We start from the raw sequence: 25,459 nt of genomic DNA, 5'->3' as shown, positions 1-25,459 counted from the left end.
TTATTATTATTAACTATTGGTGTCTTTGTTTTGTAAATATTAAATTTAAATAAACAAAATAAAAAGCTTGATATATATGAATATATCAAATAATGATTGCACATATATGTAAAAAATTAAATTATTTTCTAACTCACGCACACAATCATCAATATTCTTAAATAATTCAATAAGAAGTAATTTATGGATAATAAAAATCTTATATTATAAAAGAAATAAAATTTGGAATGAATATTTTTCTATGATTAAAATTATTTTTATCAATAAAATTTAAATGAATTAATTAATTAATTAACACAAAAATTAAAAGAATAGTAAAATATCAATAATTAATGGTGAAAAAATCTTATACTACAATAAAAATAAAATTTGAGATGAATTTTTTCTATGATTAAAATTATTTTATCAATAAAATTTAAATAGGTAAATTAATTAATTAGCACAAAAATTAAAAGAGTAATAAAATATCAATAATTAATGGTGAGAAAATATTATACTATAAAAAAAATTGGATAAATTTTTTCCTATAATTAAAATTATTTTTATCAATAACATTTAAATTAATTAATTAATTAACACAAAAATTAAAAGAGTGAAAATATCAATATTTAATTGCGGGAAAAAAAATCTTAAACTATTAAATAAAAAATTTGTAATAAATTTTTATTTATAATTAAAAATAATTTTTATCATTAAAATTTAAATGAGATAATTAATTAATCAACACAAAAAATAAAAGTGTAATGATATTAAAAAAATTATATACTATAAAAGAAAGGAATTCTGGAATAAATATTTGTCTCTAATTAACATTACTTTTATCAATAAAATTTAAATGAATTAATTAAATAATTAATTTGAAAGAGTAATAAAATATCAATAATTAACGATGAAAAAAAATAATACAATATAAAAGAAAGTAAATTTTTGATAAATATTTTTCTATAGTCAAAATTATTTTTACAATAAAATTTAAATGAATTAATTAATTAATTAACACACAAATTAAAAATATCAAAACATCAATAGTTAATAATGAAGATGAATAATTAAAAATATTAATACCATTATCAATAATAAATATTTTAAATTATACGAATTTTGTTGATAAATTTTAATATTGAGAAATTTTAACGATGAAAAAGATTATCTGTAATATATATTTCATCGACAAAAAAATATATCAATAAATGAATTATATAATATTAACATTACTCACAGATTTTTCTTGTTAGTAATATATATATATATTTATTTATTCATTTTCTTCCTTTTTGTCTTTCTTTTATTTACATTTCTAATTTACTTATTTGCTAGTCAATTTACGTTTTGAGTTTCAAACAACAATGTTTTAAAATTTCAAAATTATCTAAAGCTTTTTAAAAAATCTAATTATTGAAATAAAGTGCATAAGTTTTAATTAATATCCACATAAAAAGACAATTTAATAAAACTATATATATTTGTAAAATTGGTTCAAGATATAAACCTTTTATAAATAAACTGTGTCAATCATTAATCTTGAATTAAAATACTATAATTATGATTAAAATCCAATTTATTTTTTGATTATATTATAAGAATTCACATAAAGTATATTTGGCTCACTTTAAAAAAAATAATATTTGAACAAACATCGAGTCAAATTCTCGATAAACAAAACCACAACTTATGTAGAATGTGACATCCCAAATATATAGCAGATATATATGCAAAGACATCACCAAATTATAATATTAGAAAGCAGTTAAGAGATGTACTTAAAATATTATAGGATTACAGTAATCCGGAATTTACTAAGAAATTAAAACTTCAAGCACTAGAGTATTCCAAAATATGCCCAGAATTTGAAACTTAAAATATAACAAGGTATACTAAAGTACTTCAAAATACAAGAACTGGAATTGTTCAGAAACATGGAAAGCTATGAAATTCCTAGAGAGACTAAGCTGCAGCATCATCTTCATTCCTCTCCAATGTTACCTCCAAAGAAACCTCATCTTCCTCTGCTCACATCCACAAGTGGATGATCATTGCAAAAGAAAATACATACAACAAGCACACAAACAAGCAAGGGTGAGCTAATTATATAAAAGCATGCCTCATATCAAGCACATAACATACAAGAGTTAATTTAAATCAAAGCAGTTTAAGGCATACATCCTAACATGTTATCTTCTAGACTTGACTCGTCCGGACTTCAGAATGATAGTCGAGCTATGGCGGGTCCTGCACTCATGGTGACTTATGAAACTTGGGTTCCCCACCCTGCCACACTCACGAGGTTAGCCTGTTCCGGGCCTTGAGGCATACTGGAAGCCCCCAAGACTAAGACCTCCTACTACTCCTCACCACATGGATTAATCCCTCTACTTGAGTATGATTAGCCATTGGAGTTTCAGAATGACCCCCAAGACTGAGCTCCTACTTTCATTCTAAAACACTAAGGATCTCACCAAGAGATCCTACACTGATGGAACTTGATTTACAACTTGGATCATACTTTCATCACTTTATAATCATATACTTTCTACCAAAATCAACATATACACAAGCTCAACAATATACATCATTCACCACTTACAAATTATAAAATTAACATCTCCACAATTAAACCTAAGTTAATCAATACCAAGAACCAAACAACTCCAACTAATTCATAACAGCTCATAAAATGCATCAATTTATACATACCTACAAGTAATATAATTATTTATTAACACTCACGTTTCAATATAATAAACAACTACCCTTACTTTATTATATATATATATATATATATATATATATATATATATATATATTATTAAATTAAGGGTTAAATATGTTTTTAGTCCTTAAACTATTGGCCGTTTCTGGTTTTCGTCTCTCTTTCAAAGTAAGGTACAATTTGGTCCTCATTCTTTTCGAAACGTTCGTTTTAGTCCTCGATTTCGAAACGTTCGTTTTAGTCCTCGAAAACTAAACACTGTTTAAAAATTTGGTCCTCATTTAGCAACAAATGAGGACTAAAACCAAAATTCTGAGGACTAAAACGAACTTTTCGAAAAGAATGAGGGCCAAATTGTACCTTACTTTGAAAGAGGGACGAAAACCAAAAACGGCCAATAGTTTAGGGACTAAAAACATATTTAACCCTTAAATTAATATATATTATATTAAATATATATATATATATATATATATATATATATGTATATATTTATATATGGATTCTTACTTTGAATTCCAAACACTCAATTTTTTTTAAATTATAATTGACTAGAAATTAACACATGATAACTTTATGCATCTACAATCAACTTGTTTTATTTTATTTTCATGTAGAGATCTTTCTTTACTTCAATTGGTCACCGGAGAGGACCCAGATGTTTGAACGCATCAAACTCCCCTTCGACGCCAACACATATGACTAGTCACAACTGACTGGACCAGGCCAGGGCTGCTCTATGATCAGGGATGTGCCAACTCAGGTTTTTAAGGTTCCTCTATCCTACCAACAAAGAAAGGCTCTCAATAATTAACAATTAATTTATTTAAATTATCTACACTGTTCTCTTATGCTCTAAATCTGAAATGCCTAATTTTAATATTTTCACTTCCTCTCACAGCAACCTCAAACAATACCTGTACATCTATTTAATACCTGTATACATGCTATTACAGAACCCTTACTCCCAACCTTCCAACAAGATCAATTTTAGCCAACAAACTCATTCAAAACAAATTAAATTCATCACATCACAGCATGCACAATTTCAATTATAATACCCAATACAATAAAAGTCATAAAACAGTTTCACAAGAGCACACCAGTTCAACATTCATATGCATATATTTTTATAACATAAATTCATACAAAAATAATTAGCTCCCCTTACCTGGTGGGTTGCTCAACACAGTTCACAGATGCTCTAACAGTACCCCCTACACCGTGCGAAACTGTACAAAACCCGCTGGAACGCAAAACCAATCGGATGGTCTCGTAGCTCTTGACTCCAGGAACAAGAAAACACCACCAAATTAGGATTCAATCGGTGGAAATGGCTAGAAACCTAGAGAGAAGTCAGAGCATTGGAGTTAGGGCAAGATTTCTGTTCTAGAGAGAGAGAGAGGAATATGTGAAATGAAATCTGACTTACAAGGAAAGAGCCCATCCCAAGGTTCAAGTGTCCTTGGGTCAATGGGTCTGGCTTGTCAAATTAGAGCCCAATGACTTTATAAAATCTTCAGACTATTACATAGAATATGATATTTATTTTTCTTATATTTCTACACTAAAAATAATTTGTTAAACATATTTCACCACTCTTGTCTATATATCTCAAAGATAAGAAGAACCAGAAGACTTACAAATAATAGGGGATTTGAAAATTGTCTACATACTGCAAAGAGTAATTTTGTAAACAAATACTAAAAAAATTTAATGCTAAATTTATGTTAATCTTAAAGAATTAATGAATTGATCTCATAAAACAATCAGAGTGAGAATCTTATTTAAGTTTAAAATTTGTGTAAAACAGGTAAAATTAAAAAATTTAACTTGTTAATATCATTCATTCTGTAATTTTCATTTTAGTTTTATATGACAATCGTGTTGCTAGTAATTCCACTCTGTTTAACCCATTCTTTTCCATTTTCAGTTTTTAGATTTTAACAAGTCAGCAGCCCTAGGCCAACCTTGAATGTTAAATCTTCTACATATGTTTGCTATGTAGATAGTTTGAATATTAGTTATGTTAACTGCAATGACAGTCGGTCCAAAAGAGAGAAGCGTCCACGAAGACCAGTCCGTAGAGGAATATATCTCAACAACAACAAAAATTGAAATAATTAGTGGTGGGTGTGATTTGTTTGTGGCGTGACGGCTGAATTGAAGATGACGGTTGGGGCTATTGCTTCCACCAAAATCAAGCAATAGCAAACAGCTTGAACTCCAGCTCAAACCCTCAATTTTTGACCTCACAACCTTCTCCAAGCTCTGTCTCTCTTTTTTTCTCTGTATATTTAACATCGTTTGGTTTGGGTCAGCAGCGATCGTAATTATAAATTGGCGAGTTTAAATATCCGTAAGTGGGGTTAATGGAAGTGCAGTTAGTTGGTCAGGGTTTTCGTTTTGATTACGTCCGTAAAAGAAAGAAATGGATTTTCATTCTGTGTGCTGTTGGGTTGGGTGGTTTCAGCGCTTACAAGCTCTTTCATGCGCCTTCTGTTGTTCGTAAGAGAAAGAGGCTTTCGAAGCTTGCGGGTGCGTTGGTTTCCGTAGCGGAAGCCGTGTCCGAATCTGCAGATACCATCGGAATCGTATCCAGAGACGTTAAAGAGTTTCTGCAGTCCGATTCAGATCAAATCCCCAATAGCCTGAAGCAGATTTCCAAGATTGCTCGCTCTCAACAATTGTCGGAGTCCTTGGTTGGCGTCACCAGTGCTGTCACCGTCGGAGTCCTGCGCGGTTATCAATCTATGAACCGGACTGGTGGTGAGCAATCCGGTTCAACGGCCGTGGACCGGGTGCTTGACAAAATGTTTACACCAGCTGGGTCAGGTTTTGCTTCGGTAGTTCTTGGAAGCTTTGCTAGGAACCTGGTTCTTGCGTTTTATACGGATCAACGTAACCACTTAGGTGGAGAGTCGAACTCCAGCAATGAGACTAGTGGTGTCACACATGTTGGATCCAATTCGGATCCTGTTCTTGCTTGGGTGGATGTAGTTTGTGGTGATAAGTGTGGGGAACTGATTGGGAATTGTGTGCAATTGTTTGTGAGCACCGCGGTTGCGGTTTATCTTGATAAGACCATGCATATCAACACCTATGACGATTTCTTTGCTGGCTTAACTAACCCGAAGCATGAGACCAATGTGAGGGAAATCTTGGTTTCTGTTTGTAATGGTGCCGTGGAGACTCTCATCAAGACGTCTCACAAAGTGTTAACAAGTTCAAATGCAGTTGTTGGTTCAGGTTCAGGTTCATATTTGGCTATTGGAGAAACTTTGATAAATGAGGACTTGGGTGGAGAAATGTCGTCCATTGAATCGAAGGCTGATGATGTTTATGATGAAGAAAATAAGAGTGGCTGGGTGGGCAAAATTTCGTCAACATTGGCGGTTCCCAGTAATAGGAGGCTTGTTCTTGACCTGACTGGAAGGGTGACGTTTGAGACTGTTAGGTCTTTCATGGAGTTTGTTTTGCAGACATTTTGTGCTTCTGTGAGGAGATGTGCTCATGTTGCTCAAGAGGCAGTGCTTGAGATTGTGAGATATCTTGCAGCGAAGTCCTCCGTCATTGTGACTATATGTCTCTCGTTGTATCTGCACATAATGGGTGGAGGCTGGGCTTTGGTGCCTGCTTAAGTAGTTTTTCTGACTACTTTTCATTCACCAAATATATGTGATTGGTAACTAAACTAGAAAATTTTCTGGAGGTGCTGCTTCTTTGGGCTTGCAGCTTTGTCATAATCTCTATATACCATACATGGATTAACTTTGTAAATCTTAATATTATAAATGTACAGTGATCATAGAAGGTACGTTTTCTCTTAAATTGTAAACTCATGGGCCAACTCCACCGCTCTCTCATATAAAGCACTCATCAACCATTAATACTATTTGTTTTAGGTGTATCAATCATGATTAGATCTATTCTTGACTTGGAACTTATTGTAAATACATCCTTCTGTATAGTATGAAGATATGATATTTTCTATTAGCCAGGGTGCATCCTTGGGTCATTTGAACTCTGCTACCCTCTCCCTTTTTGGATATGACAACTCTGTTTCATGTTCTCTTATGGATATAACCACTTTGTTCTATGACGAAACTGAATGGGAAGGTGAAATGCTAACTGAGATTTTCTAATGCCTTGTTAACTTAGTGTGGTTAGAATTCCCTTATGGCTAATGTTTTTAATCTGCTGTTGGAGGAGCAGATTCGTGTTCTGCAATTGCTATTAGTTATTACTGTTACACTTCTTAATCTGTCCAACTGTGTTTATAGAAATTTTGGCATTGGTGTGTTTAAAGTGCATTTCAACTGACATGACACCCAACCTGTACTCGTAAATTCTTTGAACGGCCTTCGTTTTTGAATTATTCGTTTCATCATGAATGAAAGTGGAATGTTTGATATCTGGCTGGCAATAGGAGAGGAAATTGCACTTATGCACGTTTGATACGTAGTTTGCTAGTTTCACATTAGTCAACATTTAAAACAGCTAAAACTAACTTTAATTGACGAGTCGTGCAACATAGGAATTGTAAAGATGTGGTAGTTAGTTATACAATTAGAATGGATCGCGATATTCCAACAACGCCAATTTGACAAAGATTTGACAACGCCACGTGTCAAGTTTTAATTGGTCGAATTTGAATGTTTTCTTTAATTTAAAATCTGATTTGGAATGGGTTGAAGTTTGGATTCCGAAACTGCCCTCTTCGTTTTCGAACTCTATCTTCTCTCCTTATCACTGTCTTCTCTCTCCATTTTAGGGATTTGAATTTCATTTCAACTTCTCTCTTCATAGCAGTGTTCTCCCTCCTCCATTTTTGTAGTTGTTTGTTCGTCATCATTGAAAGACCAAGTTAAGGTGTTTCTGGGTTGAGAGGTGAGTTCCTGCACCATTGACAAAGAACTGATGTTGTTGTAATCGATTACAGGGAGCTGGTAATCGCTTACCAGTAGAAAAATCTCCTTTTGTACCGAAAGTTGAAGAGTGCTACCCAGACGTGGCTTAAGCACTCCCGAGGAATATTTTGGATTCGTTATGACTGTCTTTTGAAGGTTTTATGGATGGATCATTAATGGAACACTTCAAGTTGGAATACTTCAATATTAAACAAATATAAACGAAATAATGAAGGGTATTGAGTAATGAAAAATTATAACAATATTAAAAAGCACATACATTAATAAAAAAACGTAATGACATTTCACGAAACAACAAGTTTTGAAATGAAAAGATACATAACAGTATACAATGAAATGTAATATAAGAAGATGGTTGTCGATCAAATTGATTGCAGAAGTTAATAACTTCTTCCTCTACGAGTTGTGCAAAAATTGTCATGAACTTGAACTACCTTGGTTCAAACACCTATAGGTGGTTTTCTCCAATTGAGGTGAGGTGCATAATCCATGCTGTCAACTTTGACCTTTACTGACTATTTTAATCATAACTTTTTCCACAGACCTCCAAATGATGTGATTCTTTTTTTATTAGAAAGTAGACTCAAATATCTTTCCAATGACTACTAATTTATAATTTTTGGACACCTGAGTAGGTGCAGTTAATTCTTTAAAGTTAACGTTTTATATATTTCTACCACCTCTAACCTTTGCTGGTTGTTTTGCTCATAACTTTCTCCACCGAACTCCAAATGCATTGATTCTTGTTTTGTTGGAAAGCTCTTTGAGTCTAGATTCCAACAAAACAAGAATCAAGTCATTTGGAGTTCGGTGGAGAAAGTTAAGAATAAAACAAGTAGCAAAGTTCAGAAAAACAGAGTTGGGGAGCAGTGTTCATCTAGATGGGGAGTACAGTTGAAGTTTTTGTACAAATTACCCTTTTTCCTCTGGTAATCGATTACAAGACCCCTGTAATCGATTACAAGAGGAAAAAGGGTAATTTGTATCGAAACTTCAACTGTACTCCCCAACTAGATGAACACTGCTCCCCATTCTCTATTTTTGTTGAATTTTTCCTTTTTTGAGATGGGTGAGTGAGTTCAATGTTATTCGGTGAGCTCTCTGCACCAATAATGAGGTTAGGTCATTGATTTCTTCAAAATAAAAATGTTCATTTAGGTGGTTTTCTCCAATTGAGGTGATGTGCATAACCCATGCTGTCAACTTTGACCTTTACTGACTATTTTAATCATAACTTTTTCCACAGACCTCCAAATGATGTGATTCTTTTTTTATTAGAAATTAGACTCAAATATCTTTCCAATGACTACTAATTTATAATTTTTGGACACCTGAGTAGGTGCAGTTAATTCCTTAAAGTTAAGGTTTTATATATTTCTACCACCTCTGACTTTTGCTGGTTGTTTTCCTCAAAACTTTCTCCACCGAACTCCAAATGAGTTGATTCTTGTTTTGTTGGAAAGATCTTTAAGTCTAGATTCCAACAAAACAAGAATCAAGTCATTTGGAGTTCGGTGGAGAAATTTAATAACAAAACAAGTAGCAAAGGTCAGAAAAACAGAGTTGGGGAGCAATGTTCATCTAGCTCGGGAGTACAGTTGAAGTTTCTGTACAAATTACGCTTTTTCCTCTGCTAATCGATTACAAGACCCCTGTAATCGATTACCAAAAGAAAATGGGTATTTTGTACAGAAACTTCAACTGTACTCCCTAGCTAGATGAACACTACTCCCCATTCTCTATTTTTGTTGAATTTTTCATTTTTTGAGATGGGTGAGTGAGTTAAACGTTATTGGGTGTGCTCCCTGCACCAGTGCAAAAATCCCCTTTTGTACCAAAAGTTAAGGAGTGCTACCCAGACATGGCTGAAGCACTCCCCAACAGTCCTGACGACTGTGTTTTCAAGTTTTTATGGATTGATCCCCTGTTGGCCATGGTTTAAGGTGTCCATAACAAGCAATTTCGAGTTTGGTGAGTCCTATGTGGATGGAAGACCCACGAAGGTTGTTTATAGGTTGAGAAGTGACGTTCTGCACCATTGTTTATAGGTTGTTTATACGAAAAAACAATACCTTTGGAGAAATGATGCCAACAAAACCACTCGCTAACCAAAGAGGAAGGAACAATGCACCTAAGCGACGAAGGAACAACGGTGTCAGCGGAAAAACGAGAGCTTTGGAGAAATGGCGCACAGAAAGCACTTCAATGGCGGAGAGAGAGAGACGACTTCCTCCAAAGACATTGGTGGACCCAAGCGACGAACGAACAACGGTGGACAGAGACACCACTTCAATGACGGAGAGAGTTTCAAAGGAAGGAACTTCAATGACGGAGATAGAATTTTGAAGGATCTTTCGGTGAAGGGGGAGAGAAAGTTTCGAAAAGATAGAGAGAGAGTTTCGAAAATGAGAAAAGAGACTTTTGCAGGGTTTCTGAAAAACGCCAAAAAGTTTCTGAAAATTATTCCAAAAATGCCCTCCAAAACAAAATGAATCTTTAAACAAAATTTAATAAAAACAACCAATGACAGTGAGACACGTGTTGTTGTCAAATTGTTGTCAAAAATCTGTTGTTGAAGAAACGTTTTCCAATTAGAATCTATATCAGAAGTTGTAATCGACTTTATAAACAGGAATTCTCAATGTCAACTGTCAAATCAACAAGTTAGGTTATTATTACTTTACTTTGTTTGTATGAACCAGCTGAACTACGGTTATTAGATAATTTTTTGTTTGAGAATAGGGATTCCGATGTAAACAACGGGTGCTTTCATCTGTTAAATCCAACTTTACCACGGTGGATAGAAGATTGAAGTACAACGTTAGTGTGGATATCAATATGCATACTCAAGTGTATACATGGCTAGGAAGCTCCGACACGTCCCATAATTTGTGTGTCTTCAGTCCAACAGGTGCATGATTTTTATCTTATGATTTTGACATGACTCATAAGATTTTACTATAATTATAAAAACAAAAAAACAGATATTAAATGATTATTATTTTTCGTTTTTTAAATATCAAATAAATAGATTAGATTTATTTTTGTGTTAATTATTATTATATTTGACTATTATTTATAAATAATTATGATGATGTATAAATATTTGACTATTATTTATAAGATTGATTTAAAGAGAGTGACTTGATAGATTTGAAAGTGAATTAATTATTATGTTTTTAGGATTTTTGTGTGTGGTTGTTTCAAAGCAGAAAATCAAATCTCTGCAAATAACCCAGTTAGGGCACACTAGCTGTGAAAGTAACCATTTTAAACTCATGAGCTCCCAGTGTTTAACAGTACATGGTTTACCAAAAGATAAAGCACCGCGTTATATAAGAGTTAGGATCGAATACCTTAGATTTTGCACATCCTATTGTAAGAAAGGTTGTGGTATTTTAAAAGAATTTGGAAATGAAATTGAAATTTTATATTAAATCTGTCCAAATCCAAGAAAACGTGCAACCGTAAGGAAAAAGTGTAAATCCTGCAAATTATCATAAATTTGTCTTCGTTTATAGGGTCAAACAAAAAATCATCTCGCAAATTCATCCTCCATAATCTTTGTAAATTCCTGAACACAGCGGTAGTGATTTACCCAAATTCAGAAGAACATCTTTATTGGTTCTCAGAGCTATTTGCATTCCAAAATGAATGACGTCACCCACAGTCTTGCCATCCTCGGTCTATCCCCACCAGTTCTCTCTCCTCACGGGGTATTGTCTACGGCTTGAAAAACACGATTCAAATAAAATATTATTAGAAAGTTTAATTTAAATAAAATTATACCATAAAAAATATTAGTATAAATAAAATTATTTTTTCTAATGCAATTTAGATAAAATTAATTTCTTTAAAATCGATTTTTATTTTATAAATTTCAATAAAAACATACATTTCTAACATTAAAGTATAAATAATTACTCAATTATTAATGTTTTTTTTTCCATAGTTAACTTTGTTTTTATTATTTGATGTTTAAAGAGAATTAAAAAAAAATGGGTAACAAATAGGGTTAAATATGTTTTTAGTCTCTATACTATTAAGCGGTTTTGGTTTAAATGACAGATTACAGACATCTTACTATAATTATGAAAAGCAAATTAGCTTCCCTTACCTCACAGTAAACTGCCCTACTTAAGGAATGTTTCGCTGATTGCTTGAATGTAAGGAATCTCTAGACGAACCTACGAAACACCGAATTGGAAGCGGACGGAGTTCTTATAACTCTAGATTAACCAAGAATGACTAGAAGAAGCATGATTACACATGCAATAGTACTAGGTTATTCTAAAACAGATTTGGGAACGGAAGAAGAAAAATGAGTCGAAACTTACTTGCTCTATTCTTGAAATTGATCGGCTAGATATGTAGACCTTGACGTCGTGAACGTAAAGACACCTCGCGATCGTCAAACAGATGACTTAGGAGCAAAAACACCTAGAGAGAAGAAAGAGAACTCTAGAAAAGTGGTTTCTAGACAGTTGGTGTGTTTTAAAATAATGAAACTCGTTTATAACAATTCTTTTTATATTAAAATGTTTTAATATTAAAATAATGGAGTCTCATTTTCTTTAACTTACTACCACTTCTAAAATACCATTTTCTAGGTCTTCACATTTATAAAAACACAAAAAACTTTTTTTGATAATTTCATGAAATAATTGTTGTTAAAAAAATGTAATATATACTATTTACAACTTCTTAGGATTAGAGTTCAACTAGTTCACTCTTTTGCCTTTACAAACATCTCAATTTCATACTCTGGTCAAAATCAACTCACAATTATACTCAAATCATATCTCTAGAATTTTTAAGTATTTCATAACTCATCAAGTTCAAATTCCATGAGTTCTTCATTAGCAATCATACATTAAATTTGAGAGTCTTAAAATTACTAATGAATATGTTTTATTTTTAAATACAAGCATGATATTCAATTTCAATTATAAATTCAAGTATATTTTTCAATACATAAAAAATTACAGATCAAATATAAAATCAATCCACATCAAACATTAAACATTAAACATTAAACATTAAACATTAAACATTAAACATTAAACATTAAACATTAAACATTAAACATTAAACATTAAACATTAAACATTAAACATTAAACATTAAACATTAAACATTAAACATAAAAATTAAATACGAATCGAAAAAATATATAAATATAAATATTTTCTATTCTTTCTATTACATCAATTACAAAATTTACACTTCTTTTTTACATTTAAACAATTTTATTTTCTGGTAGTCCCTGTTTTCTTCTTTTCTCGTAGTATCTCAATCGAAAGAAAACAGTGGTGATCCCAACACACCGCTCCTCGCCGATAATGGTAACGTGTTGCAGTGTAATAGTGCTGCAGAGTTGTCCGAATTTAGAATCAGATATTTTTTGTGAACCTCTTTGGGATTTACTGATTAAAGGCGTTGGGCCTAAACCATAAACCATTATCGTTCGTTAGCACCATTCTCTCACTTCTTAAATATTTTATGGGAAAAAATACATTTATTAAGGATTAAAAGAAAAAATGTAATATTTGTAGGATTAAAAGAAGAATACACAGTTTTACTCTGCCACTTATTCGTTAATTAAGGGACAAATTATCACTTTACGGATATCAGTAAAACGGATATACAAATTTTATTGTTAATCAAAACAAAAATAAGGATACATGTAAATTTTCCAAATGTATGAGGAAACTAAAATTTATACATGAAACTAAATTTATTAAGACAAGTACGATGATATAATGATACAATTTAAATTTAAAGTCATTATCATTACAAAATGAATAATGATATATATGTTAATATACATATTTTAATAATATTTTGATCTAACATTATATTATTTTTTTATTGAATTTAAAATACGTTAATACAGTAATAAATAAATAAAAATTAGAAAAAAGTGACAAGTGTGTTATATTAAAATATGTAAAAATATTTGTATCAAAATATATTTTTTCATTATAAATACAAGACTGTTTTAGCTTGATTGTTATTTTATTTTATTTTTATGTTCATCTTTCTTAATTTTTCTTTTGCATTTAGTATTTATGATATGGAAAAAAATATTTTGATATGGATTTTTAAATAATGTTTTGATACAATACATATGTCATCTTTTCACTAATTTATTATTATATTAACATATTTTAAATTTAATAAAAAAATTACATATATATTGTATCAAAATAAATATTATTTGAAAAAAGGCAATGATATTTTAACAATTTTTTTTAACAATTTTTTGACAACAGATGTATCACTATTTTATTAGTCCGTATATTTGAAACGGAACAATCACACACTATCACATTTGTTATTAAAAAATTAAGAGACATTTTCCTAAAAAACATATGTGTTAACGTATAATTATTTAAAAGTCTACATTTGTATATGACATTATCAAATATGAAAAAAATAATATTTATTAAAATTGAAAATTAAAGGAAAATAAAATAGAGTATAAAAGTAAAACAGTTTCTCTGGAGATTAATTATTTAACTAAGAAATTTCTTTAAAAAAGTAGTATTTACTTAGTTTGTGAGTGAGGGAATGGATTCTCTGGTAGATTTGTTTAGAGTAGTTGAGAAGACAACTGAATAAGTATTGAAGAATAATGGGAAGTTAATGCCTGCAACATACATAAAGGCTACTTAAATACCAGTTTATTTCTTCGATACCAGTTTTAAATACCATTTGCAGGATCACTCTCTTCAACACTCAACAGACACACTCTCAGAAAATATTAATAACTTGCATTCAATTCAATCTTATGCCTATTCCTACAACTCAAGTCAACAGCTATCTCACTTTCTGTTTCTTCTCATCTTCTGTCAATTCATTTATCTAAATTTTTAATTTTACCAAATGTTAATTCATTTTATATTCTTATTTCATTTATTTTTTAACTGTGCTTATAGAAAAGTCAAGTACATATTCATGAATAGAAACACTACATGATATGCAGCTTAGTTTAATTTTAGTGAGTGGAGAAAAAGCTAATTAAACTGTGAAAGAGAAAAACAGTTACCAAATATACGAGAGCCTCCTTAGTAAAAGAAAAGCAAAACTTAATTTTATAACATTTTCTACTTTTAGAATACGTTAACCTGAAAAAATTATTTTTATTAAATTGAAAACATTTATATGGAACTGAAACGTAGAAGAACTAATAAACACTTGAATTTGAGAGTAGACTGCTCTGCAAAATTCCCCCTAATAAATTATTCATTCGTAAACATCACACTTACAAAACTAGAAGTAGCATATAGCAAAATAATATGATATATGTAAAACATTAAAATGATAACATTTAATACAAAACAATTAACTTTAATTATTATCGTCTTGGGTATAAATATAATCTAGGTTTGCCGCAAGTTCCCTCCTCTTCAAACATTCATCCTCGTCAATGCCGTGACAATTCTCTTCTCCCAGAAATTCCTACGCGTTTGAGAAATGTATGAATCAGAACCTTACGAAATATCTACTGAGAATAAAAGAAAAAACTAATGTAAAAGCCAACAAGAACATCATTAAACGCAACGAACCGGATTCAGTGAGCCTCGCCTGAGAAAAGTTGACTCAGGGCGTGCCGCAGCATGGGCGATGATGGAGCTGAGTAAGAGAGTCATGAGCAGTAGGGCTGTGATCTTTCTCATATTTGGTTTGTGTTAGAGAAGAAAACTGAAAAATGGAAGAGAAAGAAGGGAGAGTTTGTGTGCTGAATTTATGGTGACTGTGATTTTATAGGGATAAAGGTGTGAACTTTGAAAGGTGAAGAGAGAATTTATTTAATGGGGTGGCAACAAAATTCTCTAGGACCAAAAAGAATCCAAAAAAAGTATTCTCCTTTTTCTTTGTTTAAGAAAAATAAATAAACGGTCATATCAATAGTGGGGAAATTTTGAGCAGAACCAAAAGACAGGCACAACCACAGGTATTGAACCAAAAGAACAAAGCAAGAAAAGAAAGATTCCAACTTCGAAATTCTGCACTTGATAACTAAAAGCTGGAATTTTTGTTATTTATAGGATTTCTTCTTTGTCTCTGTTTTTAGTTATAGAGGGAAAAGAGTGCCAGAAAACATGAAAGAAAAATCTAGAAAGGATTAATATAGGAACAATGTAAATGTGTGCAGTCTTTAGCTATGGCAGTGGCAGAGAACTCTGTAATGAACTATTTTTTTTTTCTGTATAATTATTTCAATAGTTATATAAAAAAAACTATTTTGACCAGCAACATGTAGAATGTATCCACAGGTACATGTATGCTAAGTTATATTAAAAATATTGTTTCGACTCATAATTGGCAAATAAGAAATTGTCTGTAATTTTTAACCTCTTTTTCAGATGAGGAGCATTTACTTTTATAAATGAGCATCTTATAGCCTTTTAAGAATAGGATTAATATTAAAGAAATTACTAGATGTAAAATATAAAGAAAGTTATGGAAGGTAGGGAGGGCACATTAGTTGCAGCATTAATCTTTACCACACTAACCCACAAGAGTATTTCCATCTCTATTAGTTATGGAACTTATTTCACACACTTTATTGAAACTAAAATATTAATGTAAATGGCATTATAAATGATTAAATTGTTATATTATAAAATTGAATGAAATGAAACCGTAATAATTTAAGATATCATATTGCTAAAATTTTATAATCTAGAAAAATAAATCTACGATAGTTCTCAAACACTATAAAAAAATTTCAAATAAAAATTAATTAATTTATAAATTAAAAATTATGATTTATAAAATAGTTATTATGAATAAAAAAATTTAATTAGTGATCAATTAATATTAAATTAGTCACTAATATTAATTACTAAAATTTACTATTAGAAGAATCAGCATCTAAATTATCTCTAATTATAATTTATTTTTCTATTAACTATTAATGGAACGATTAATCTGATAGGTGAAATAAGACCGAGAATTGAATATGATAAAAATCAAACGGTCAAGTCAAAATAGATTAACTTTGAAACCATCTTGTTTAAAAGCTTAATTATGATTAGCTACATTTAAACTCAACCATAATAAAAAAAGTTTACAAACTCCATAAATAAATATCAAAAATAAAAAAAATAAGTTATATATTAATTATGTATTTATTTTCTTCATATTTGAATCACTGACTTTTATATAAAATAACTTTTAATAAGGACCCCAACTAATATTTACGAAAAGAACTTATAAATTACATACTAATCTATCTTTAGTATATAATCTGAATTGAAATACGTTAAATTTAACATACATTTAAAACAACTAAATCTTTTTTGTATTCAATCAACTCAAATCTATTATAAACCAGGTTCACTTATGAATTTAACACACACATAAAATTCTATCACAATTTTATTTTCATAAGTATCTTCTATTTAGACAAATCTATTTTCTGAAAAAAAAAACATCAATGAGTAGACAATCTTAAATACACAAACAAAGTAACCCTTGTATTATACATAAGTGTCCCGTGTGATGATGAGTTGTCAAAGCTCTGATTTGTAATTGATGAGTTTGTAGAAATAGAAGACTGGTGAATCTTGACAAACTAGACAGGATTACTGAGAGTGGAATATGATCCCTAACACTCCGTATCGACAACAAAATCATGTACATAAATCATCTCCAAAGGACAATTAATCTATGTCTATATCACAACTATTGTCTTTATGCATCTCTTCAAGCTCAATTTTAGCCATTTTTTTCCTTCCTAAAACTAAGCTTCTTAATTGGTTTAATGAATAATTGCAAATTTTTTTATGCATATATAACAATTTTTACTGGCGCCATTAGTAACAGAGCAAAGGAAAGTTAACATGCAAGCTAGTAAAAATAAATAGTTCATTTAAGAAAATTGTGCCAAAAAATATTTGTACCAAAAATAAGAGACAAAAAAAACAAGAATCTACGCCAGCGTCGTGAGGATCTAAAACTCGAAATCCACATTCAGTGTCATTGTATATCTCGTGTCAAATTAAGGATGCAGCTTTCGGCAAAGTTTAATTAAAGCTGTATGTAATCTAGAAAACAAACTCTTGAACAGAGAGTCAAACATGCTAAACCTCTTTCACACTATATTTCTTTACAAACCACTCACTACAGGATACATTCCAAGATCGCACTGTTATCTTATCTCATAGGTTTTCTTGCTTTTTCTCTTTCTTTTTTTTAGTGTGTTTTGGTTAGTTGTAATATTTATATTGCTAATTCAGTTTACGATTTTATATGTTTTTTTTTAAATTACAGTACTAACTATGGTATTATTCACTACTCTATATTATCTTTTTTTTCTTTTTATTTTTAATATATAGTCCTTTATACAAATATTTATAATTGTTTTACTTTATTTTATATCCACTAAGTTTATTAAATCCTTTAAGTATTTCCTGTTTTAACAATTTTCAAAATAATTAATGTTATAATTGTGAAATTTCAATTTTTATTTGATGCTTTATAATTACTTGATATTTATGTAATTGTTATTTGATATTTTATTTTAATATCTATCTTCATATATATATTTTTTAAAATTGACATTAAATTTTTTACAATATTATTTTATTTGCTACTTTTCATTTTTTATAAGGAAAAAATTGAACTAATATTTGAGATGGTCTAAGAATAAATATAAGTGCATATATAAATATATAATCACTCCATAAGGATAAAAATGAAAGATAAATTTTATACCCAACAAAAATAAATAGAAAATATAATTTTTTACTTTGAAAATAAAAACAAATATAACCAAACCTACACTGATGTACTTGGTTTCTAAATGCAAGTTGGTATATTAGTTCACTAGAATTGGTATATGGTATAACCAAACCTACGAGTCATTGAATTTAATTTTTTAGCGAAAATTGACAATTATATTTTGTGTGTTTCTTTTAAAAGACCGAAGAGAATTATTATAATAAGGTATAGTACTGTAGAAATGTACAGAAACAGTGATTAGGCAAATCATTGAAAATAAACACACTCAAAACGGCTTTTAATATTGTGCATGATTAGAATACCTTACTAGAATAACACTTTATGTTGTGTTAATGTAATGCTGGAAGATTTACTAAATTTTGACAGTGTTTCGTTTTATGTCTTAATCCATACGGTTGGAATTATAAGATTATAAAAGAACTATGGTTAATAAATCTGAAGTGGAAATTATTTATGGTTTGTGATGGATGGGGTTATATTTGATTTTGTTCTTTTGCTTCAGCTTTTAATGTATGCATATAAGGCATATAAAAAAAGTAATAAGGTAACGAACTTTGACCACAATTATAACGATAAATGAGAATTATAGTTGATTTTCAATTTTGTCGGCGTCATTATCCAGAAGAAAATATTGAATTTTTTTCCTTATTGTGACCAACATGTCTATATGTTAATCTAGATTTGGACTCTGTTCGATTCATTTCATTTCTGATGAGTGCAAATTTTAGTAACTCTCTCCCAGTTAAAAAATGGAAACTAGTCTAAGTCTCTACCACTCCGCTGACTTCAATCAGTTTTGATTTTTCAACACCCAATTTACGAAATTTCTGCACCTTTCCACGTTTATGAGATTTTCTTCTCTCTCCAGGTTTACGAGTTTTTACGCCTCTCCAAATTTATGAGGTTTTTGCGTGTATGCAAGTTTATGAGGTTTTTGCGCTTCTCCAGGTTTACGAGGTTTTCGTGCATCTCCAGGTTTACAAGGTTTTCGCGCCTCTCCAGGTTTACGAGGTTTTCGCGCCTATCCAAGTTTACGAGGTTTTCGTGCCTCTCCAGGTTTACAAGATTTTCGCGCCTCTCCAGGTTTTTGCGCCTCTCCAGGTTTACGAGGTTTTCGCACCTCTCCAGGTTTATGAGGTTTTCACGCCTCTTCAAGTTTACGAGGTTTTCGCGCCTCTCCAGGTTCACGAGGTTCTTGTGAAGTTCATAGGGTTTGACACACCTTCCACAGGTGTCACGACTCTTCAGCAAAATCCACAAGGTTGTTACACTCTCTATAAGATACGCTTCGAGGTAATCTTTTTCCATCTCTTTGGACCCGAACGAAATTAGTGTCTTTATCTTTATTTAGCTTTTACTATGATAACACAAAAAACTCTAAAGTTCATGTTATCTAACAAAATCTAAATAAAGAGAGACAACTGTCAACACTCAATTTCGTCTGGATAAGTTAATAAAATAAAAATTAAAAGTAAAAATAAGAATAAGAGAATAATAATTAATGGTGGTTAAAGAAAAAAATGAAAAAAAAAATAATAAAATAAGTTTCCTTAATGCAGGACACATCACTAGAAAATATTTTTGAAATATTAGTTTGATATGGTAATAATTTGAGTCAATATTATGCCAAGTAGTAATTAAAATAATATATTAATATAATTTGTCATAATAATTTTCAAACAAACTCAGAAACATTTTTCTAGATAAAGAAGTAGGTGATCCTGATTGTCCATCATAAATGAATATACGTAGGAGCAAGGTCAATCCTTGTCGGGTTCATAAAACAAAAAAATATTATTTTTCTTAATAGTTTCTTTATATTATTATTTTGTTTAGGAAAATTAAGTATTTTGAAAAATCACGTAAACTTTATGCATTTAATTAGAGGTATTGCCTTTGGACAGACGGTGTTAACACCTTTCTTACGCTTAATCAATTCCCAAACCTAAAATCTAGTTTTCATAGTTCATGTCTTATTTTATGGTTTTCCATTGTTTTTCGAAAATAAATTATGGTAACGACTCCCAAAATATTTTCTTAAACCCGTTTGTTTTTCGACTCGCCGTCTCGTCGCGATTCCGATTGCGACACAACCGAATTTGGGCCAATAATTGCTATGTGCTCAACATTCCATAGGGAGATTTTTGTCGTTTCGTTGCATAGAAGGAATATTTTTGTTTGGCCTGGTTTACAAAGCCGACGAAAAAAAAAGGACAAAAATGGAGGCCCAACTTAAGCGTGTAGACAAAAACAGGCTCGGGTTCCATGTTGGACCAATTCGAAGAAAACCAAGCAACGTAAGCATAATATAAGGGCAATTACTTCCTGCATCCCATCATTTTCTTCTTTCACCTTATATTTTTTAAATTCATTTTCTGGAATACAATAAACAAATTCAGAATTTTTTTGCGGAAGTCAAACATGTCCTCTTTTATGGAAAGCATTTTCCAGAAACTTTTGACGGGTCGGAGAAAAAATTTGATGAGGTGGAGGAAGCAAATGCCTACTCTAACACAGCTAAGAGAAGCAACTTAGTTAAGCCCGATAATAGTTATGTTGGATATTGTTATATTATTTACGTTTCCTTGATTTGGAAATATCAGTAAATTATTTAGGTGTACAAATTATTGAAAGAAACTTTTTTATAAGTAGTGATTTTGGAATTTTATTTTATTCTTATTCGGATGTTGAGTATGGATTTGTAGATACGTGACTGTGATTTTCCTTTTATTTGAAAAGAGTTTTCTTGTTAGTGAGAGTGAGAGATATATTTATAAAAGATTCTCCTTTGACGAAAAAGTTAGAATATTTTAAAATAGGATAAGACTAATTATTTATGAAGTAAGTATTCCTTATAAAATAATAGTTATATTTATAGAGTCAACATGTGTCTATTAAAATAATATTACCTAAATAATATAATAACAATATAATAAATAATAATATAATGATAAATAATAATCAATACATCAAATTTTTAAAGTTTAATTATTATATATAGATATAATCTAAATAAACATAAGTTTGGATTATTCATAAAACTTAAAAGAATAGCATACTTTAATATATTTATTAGACCCATAAAAATACACTTGTTTTAGAAGAAAGTGTCTTCAAGTGTTGAAGTTAACAGTTATAAGTGGAAAACCTAAAGCTGATATTAATTTGAGAAGAAGATTGTAAAGTTGGCATGTGCGACATAAAATTTGGAAATCTAAGTCCTGTGGTTGTTGAAGAGTGAAAGAGTTGGGTTTTTAATTTTGGCTTATAAACTAATGAAAGTGAGGATGAGTGGTATCTAAATGAATGAGGTGATGGTACGTAATTGACTGTGTTAAAAAGATAATCCATGTCGAACCACGTGAATGAGGCGATTTGAATAATAAACTCGTGCTTCATGTTTCCTTGAACATAATAGGACCAGACTACCTAGCCAAAAGCAAAATAGAGGTACCTAAAGTAACCCCTTGCAAATTTCTTTCTTCCTATGCCTCTCATCCAAATATCTTGTTGCTTTTTTCTCTTCCTAACTTTTTATCTCCTTCCTGTTCACATGGTTTTGCTTACCGCGTTCCTCCTTTCACCATATTTTTCAGCAATCATTGTACTTCTACCCTTAAAATAAAGCCAGCCACACATGTGAGCCAAGAGTTTTCGAGCTTGGTTCATGTTGTTTAACCATGCCAGTGATGCGTGCTTCTTTCAATCGTGGTGATTTGTAGCAATCATTTAAAACCTCAGCCTAAGAATATTCCTCAAAATTGTTACACTCTATTTCAAGTCTTCAACTCACCAGCTATATATATATATATATTATGACTGAGCAGAATCTCAACTGACGCTCTGTTTCCTTTCCTGGTTTGGCACGAAATGGTTTTATACGGATGTTTCTTACACTTGTCACTATTTCTATATTCCTTCCTTCGACTAACTTATTCTCAACATATTCACGCGTAAATACAATTTTCATATTTTCTAGACGCTTTTCTGGGAATATTTTTTTCGACCTATACAAAATCCACATATAAATCGGTAGATTTTCTTTTTGAACTTTATAAAAAAATATTTAAAAAAGAAAGAATAAAATATGAAAAATTCCACTGATGATAGAGTCAATGAAAAATAGTAGGAAGAGGAAGTTGATAAATAGATCAAATTTTGACTCCGTATATGTTGTGTTTCTTTATGTACATATAATCAGATCTGTAAAAATAGAATTTATCAAAAAGATAACATCAGAATTGAAGCAAAGCTTAATCTTATATAATAACTAAAGGTGTGTGAAAAAAAAGGTTTATCTAAGATAAACAAAAGCATATAAGCTATGCTTGATGCACAAAAAGTAGAGTAAGTGCATCTTACAATAATAAATAAAGAAGATAATGGTATATTTACAGACAGGATATTGGGTATGCTTATTTTTCCTTTGGAACGACCAAATATTTAATTGAACTCGTGTTACCAAAAACATAAACTTTAAATTCGATTGAGGTTTTAACTGAAAAAGAAATATGTCATAGTAATATGCAAATTAATAATACTTAAGGTTAAGGGGAGTTAGCAGTTATACTCTCCAGTGTTTCTCTTCCCTCTTGTGGTTTTTTATCAGCAAACTAGTGTTTGATTTAAAGTTGACGAACTAAAGTTTGAGTTAAAAGTAGGTTGAGAACTTAATCTTGTCCAGAGAAAAGCTAGTAGAACATAGTTTATATTTGGATGTTTTTCTTTGTCCAAAAGTATACGTTTAACGAAACGAAAATCGTTCATTTAAAGCTAAGATACTTTTACTGTGTAATGGTTTAAAAGGGTTTCAAATCTATTGAAGGGATTAATTGACTACATATACAAATTTGTAAAAGAATAATAAATGGTTAGTGATTAAAATCCAAACTTAGAAAAACAAAACGTAAAATGAGTCAATCTCTGCTTCCAAAATAAACTCTATTTTGGGAATAATATTAATGATAAAATGGTTTCTTGAGACAACCAAACATATAAAAACATGTATAAGGCACAATATCTTGATGTTCCAAAGTGAAGTTTAAAGTCACCAAACATAATCAGTCACATAATGATAGTGGTCTCTTGGACTTGTAACAAAGGTTAATTTGAATCATATAGATTCACCAGTCTGTTTCCCTATATTATATTGATTTAATTAGTTTATAAAAAATTAAAACAAAAAATATATAATTAATAAGCTAATCTCATTACGTTATAATAATGTTAAAAAACTATTTAACAGTAATTGAAGGTGACTTTTTAACTTTTAACCACGTTAATTATTTATATCTCTTTCAAAATATAAAACAATCATAACAACAGAGAGAGTAAGTAGGAAAATATATTTGTTTTCCAACCTTGTTTCCAACTCCTATTATGATTCTAGCAACCTAGAGATTCTCCTACCTCAGACTTTTAAGTACCATTATACTCCGAACAATACAATACCTAGCTGCTTGGCCATTTCCATACAATACGTGCGTATGATAGCATGTACAATACGTGGCCATTTTCATACACATCATTTAATAATTTAATGCTACTGAAAGACTGCATACGTGAATTTTTTCAACAACTTTTATTGATGTACTAATTAATATCAGAATTGCGGTTAACCAATTTTCTGCCTTTAACATGGTGGGAGATGGATATAGCCGAATTTAAAGATAAAACAATATATTTAACATTAATGATAGGCATAATGATAAATAATTTGCGTATGCGCGAAGATGACCTACTACCAAATCCGGCCACTTGTGTTAATTAGATGTCATGAATGAATAAGCAAATTAGATGGTTTAAGTGGAGTGTGTTGATACACCCGCTACAACTGCTAGCTCTGGTTTGGGTTAGAATGGAGGATCAACGTCATCAACATATACTCCCAATCATTGGACATTCATAGACACGCTCTCACACGTGTCAAGCGTGGACCCCTGCTCGTAATTTTACCTTCGCCCGTAAGCTTAAAATGCAGGGACCCACTGGCTGAGGTCACTGAATAAAAAAGTAATTCCACCACCCTAGTGCTCACTGACTCAAAAGCCATCCCCATAATACCCTCTTAACCCTACCCAATTACGCAGATTTAGCCCTACCCCATCTCTTTAAATACGACCACCCTAAGCTGCGTTTCTTCCCTTTCTCTCTCCTTCCTTTCCCCCTCCCAAGTTTCACACCATGCTTTCTCATCTTACTTCTTCCGATTCTCTGCTGGGAAATGCATTCCCGGCGTTCGACTATGCTCTCGCGCCCTGGGATGGGCTTGATTTTTTGGCCTTCAACCACACTAGCCCCAACCCCGTCACCTCCAGTTCCGCTTCGGACGACCCCAAAACAACCCCTGCCCACCAAAAACCGCCCTCGGACCAGTCCAACCGGGTTGTGTCCCTCACGGAGGAGCGAAAACGCAGGAGAATGATATCGAACCGGGATTCCGCCCGAAGGTCACGCATGCGTAAACAGAGACACCTAGAGAACTTACGGAACCAGATGAACCTGTTTCGCGTTGAAAACCGGGAACTGAACAACGGGTTTCAGTTCCTCCTTCACCACTGTAACCGTTTACGAACCGAAAACGAGTGGCTCCGGTCCGAACGAACCATGCTCCGCCAAAAACTGGCCGACATAAACCAAATTTTGCTCTTCCGACAATTACAACCATTTTCCACTGCATGGCCGTGCAATATTGTCATGGCAGAATAAACCTTTGATCACCATTAACCACATAAACTACTAATCACAGTTCGGTGTTCCTTAAGTAACTGAAGACAGTAACTTGTCTTAATTTATTTTCTGTGTAAAATATTTAGAGTAGTTAAAGGTGAAGTAGGGTGGGTGGTACCGGTTCTTTTTTTGGAAACACGGTTACGGTTTTGGAAAATACATGTTATTTTTTTTCAAAACCAGAAGGGTTATAGTTATTATACTATGTAAAGTATTACTCAGTGTTTTAGTTATTCTACTGTGAATGTAGCTTTTGTGGTTGTTTTGCCGATCAAATGTTAATAAGAAATTAAATAATCTTTAAATAAAAGAATTATTGCGACGAAGAGCAAAA

At 31.1% G+C, this 25,459-nt stretch overlaps 1 protein-coding gene, 2 long non-coding RNA genes and 1 pseudogene across 3 annotated transcripts; 2 read left to right on the top strand and 2 right to left on the bottom strand.

Moving 5' to 3' along the window:
* Positions 1 to 1,747: 1,747 nt before the first annotated feature.
* On the bottom strand, positions 1,748 to 4,029 carry LOC148191952 (uncharacterized). Its single transcript, XR_015782619.1, has 2 exons — positions 3,882 to 4,029; positions 1,748 to 2,006 (listed from the first exon to the last, which is right to left on the bottom strand). It is a non-coding gene; the product is annotated as an uncharacterized LOC148191952 (long non-coding RNA).
* Positions 4,030 to 4,785: 756 nt separating this feature from the next.
* On the top strand, positions 4,786 to 6,728 carry LOC124838502 (protein PHLOEM PROTEIN 2-LIKE A10 pseudogene; annotated as a pseudogene).
* An 8,126-nt stretch (positions 6,729 to 14,854) lies between these two features.
* LOC148191951 (uncharacterized) lies at positions 14,855 to 15,563 on the bottom strand. Its single transcript, XR_015782739.1, has 2 exons — positions 15,213 to 15,563; positions 14,855 to 15,105 (listed from the first exon to the last, which is right to left on the bottom strand). It is a non-coding gene; the product is annotated as an uncharacterized LOC148191951 (long non-coding RNA).
* Positions 15,564 to 24,534: 8,971 nt separating this feature from the next.
* LOC148191950 (bZIP transcription factor 53-like) lies at positions 24,535 to 25,459 on the top strand. The gene has a single exon (XM_088100987.1). The coding sequence runs from the start codon at positions 24,580 to 24,582 to the stop codon at positions 25,102 to 25,104; it is 525 nt and encodes a 174-aa protein (XP_087957113.1). The 5' UTR covers positions 24,535 to 24,579; the 3' UTR covers positions 25,105 to 25,459.

This window comes from Vigna umbellata, chromosome 10, assembly GCF_029865625.1.
Source record: "Vigna umbellata cultivar VRB3 chromosome 10, Vumbellata_1.0, whole genome shotgun sequence".
Lineage (NCBI taxonomy): Eukaryota > Viridiplantae > Streptophyta > Magnoliopsida > Fabales > Fabaceae > Vigna > Vigna umbellata.
The sequence above is the reverse complement of the archived record's forward strand: the minus strand, read 5'-3'. Positions and strand labels throughout refer to the sequence as shown.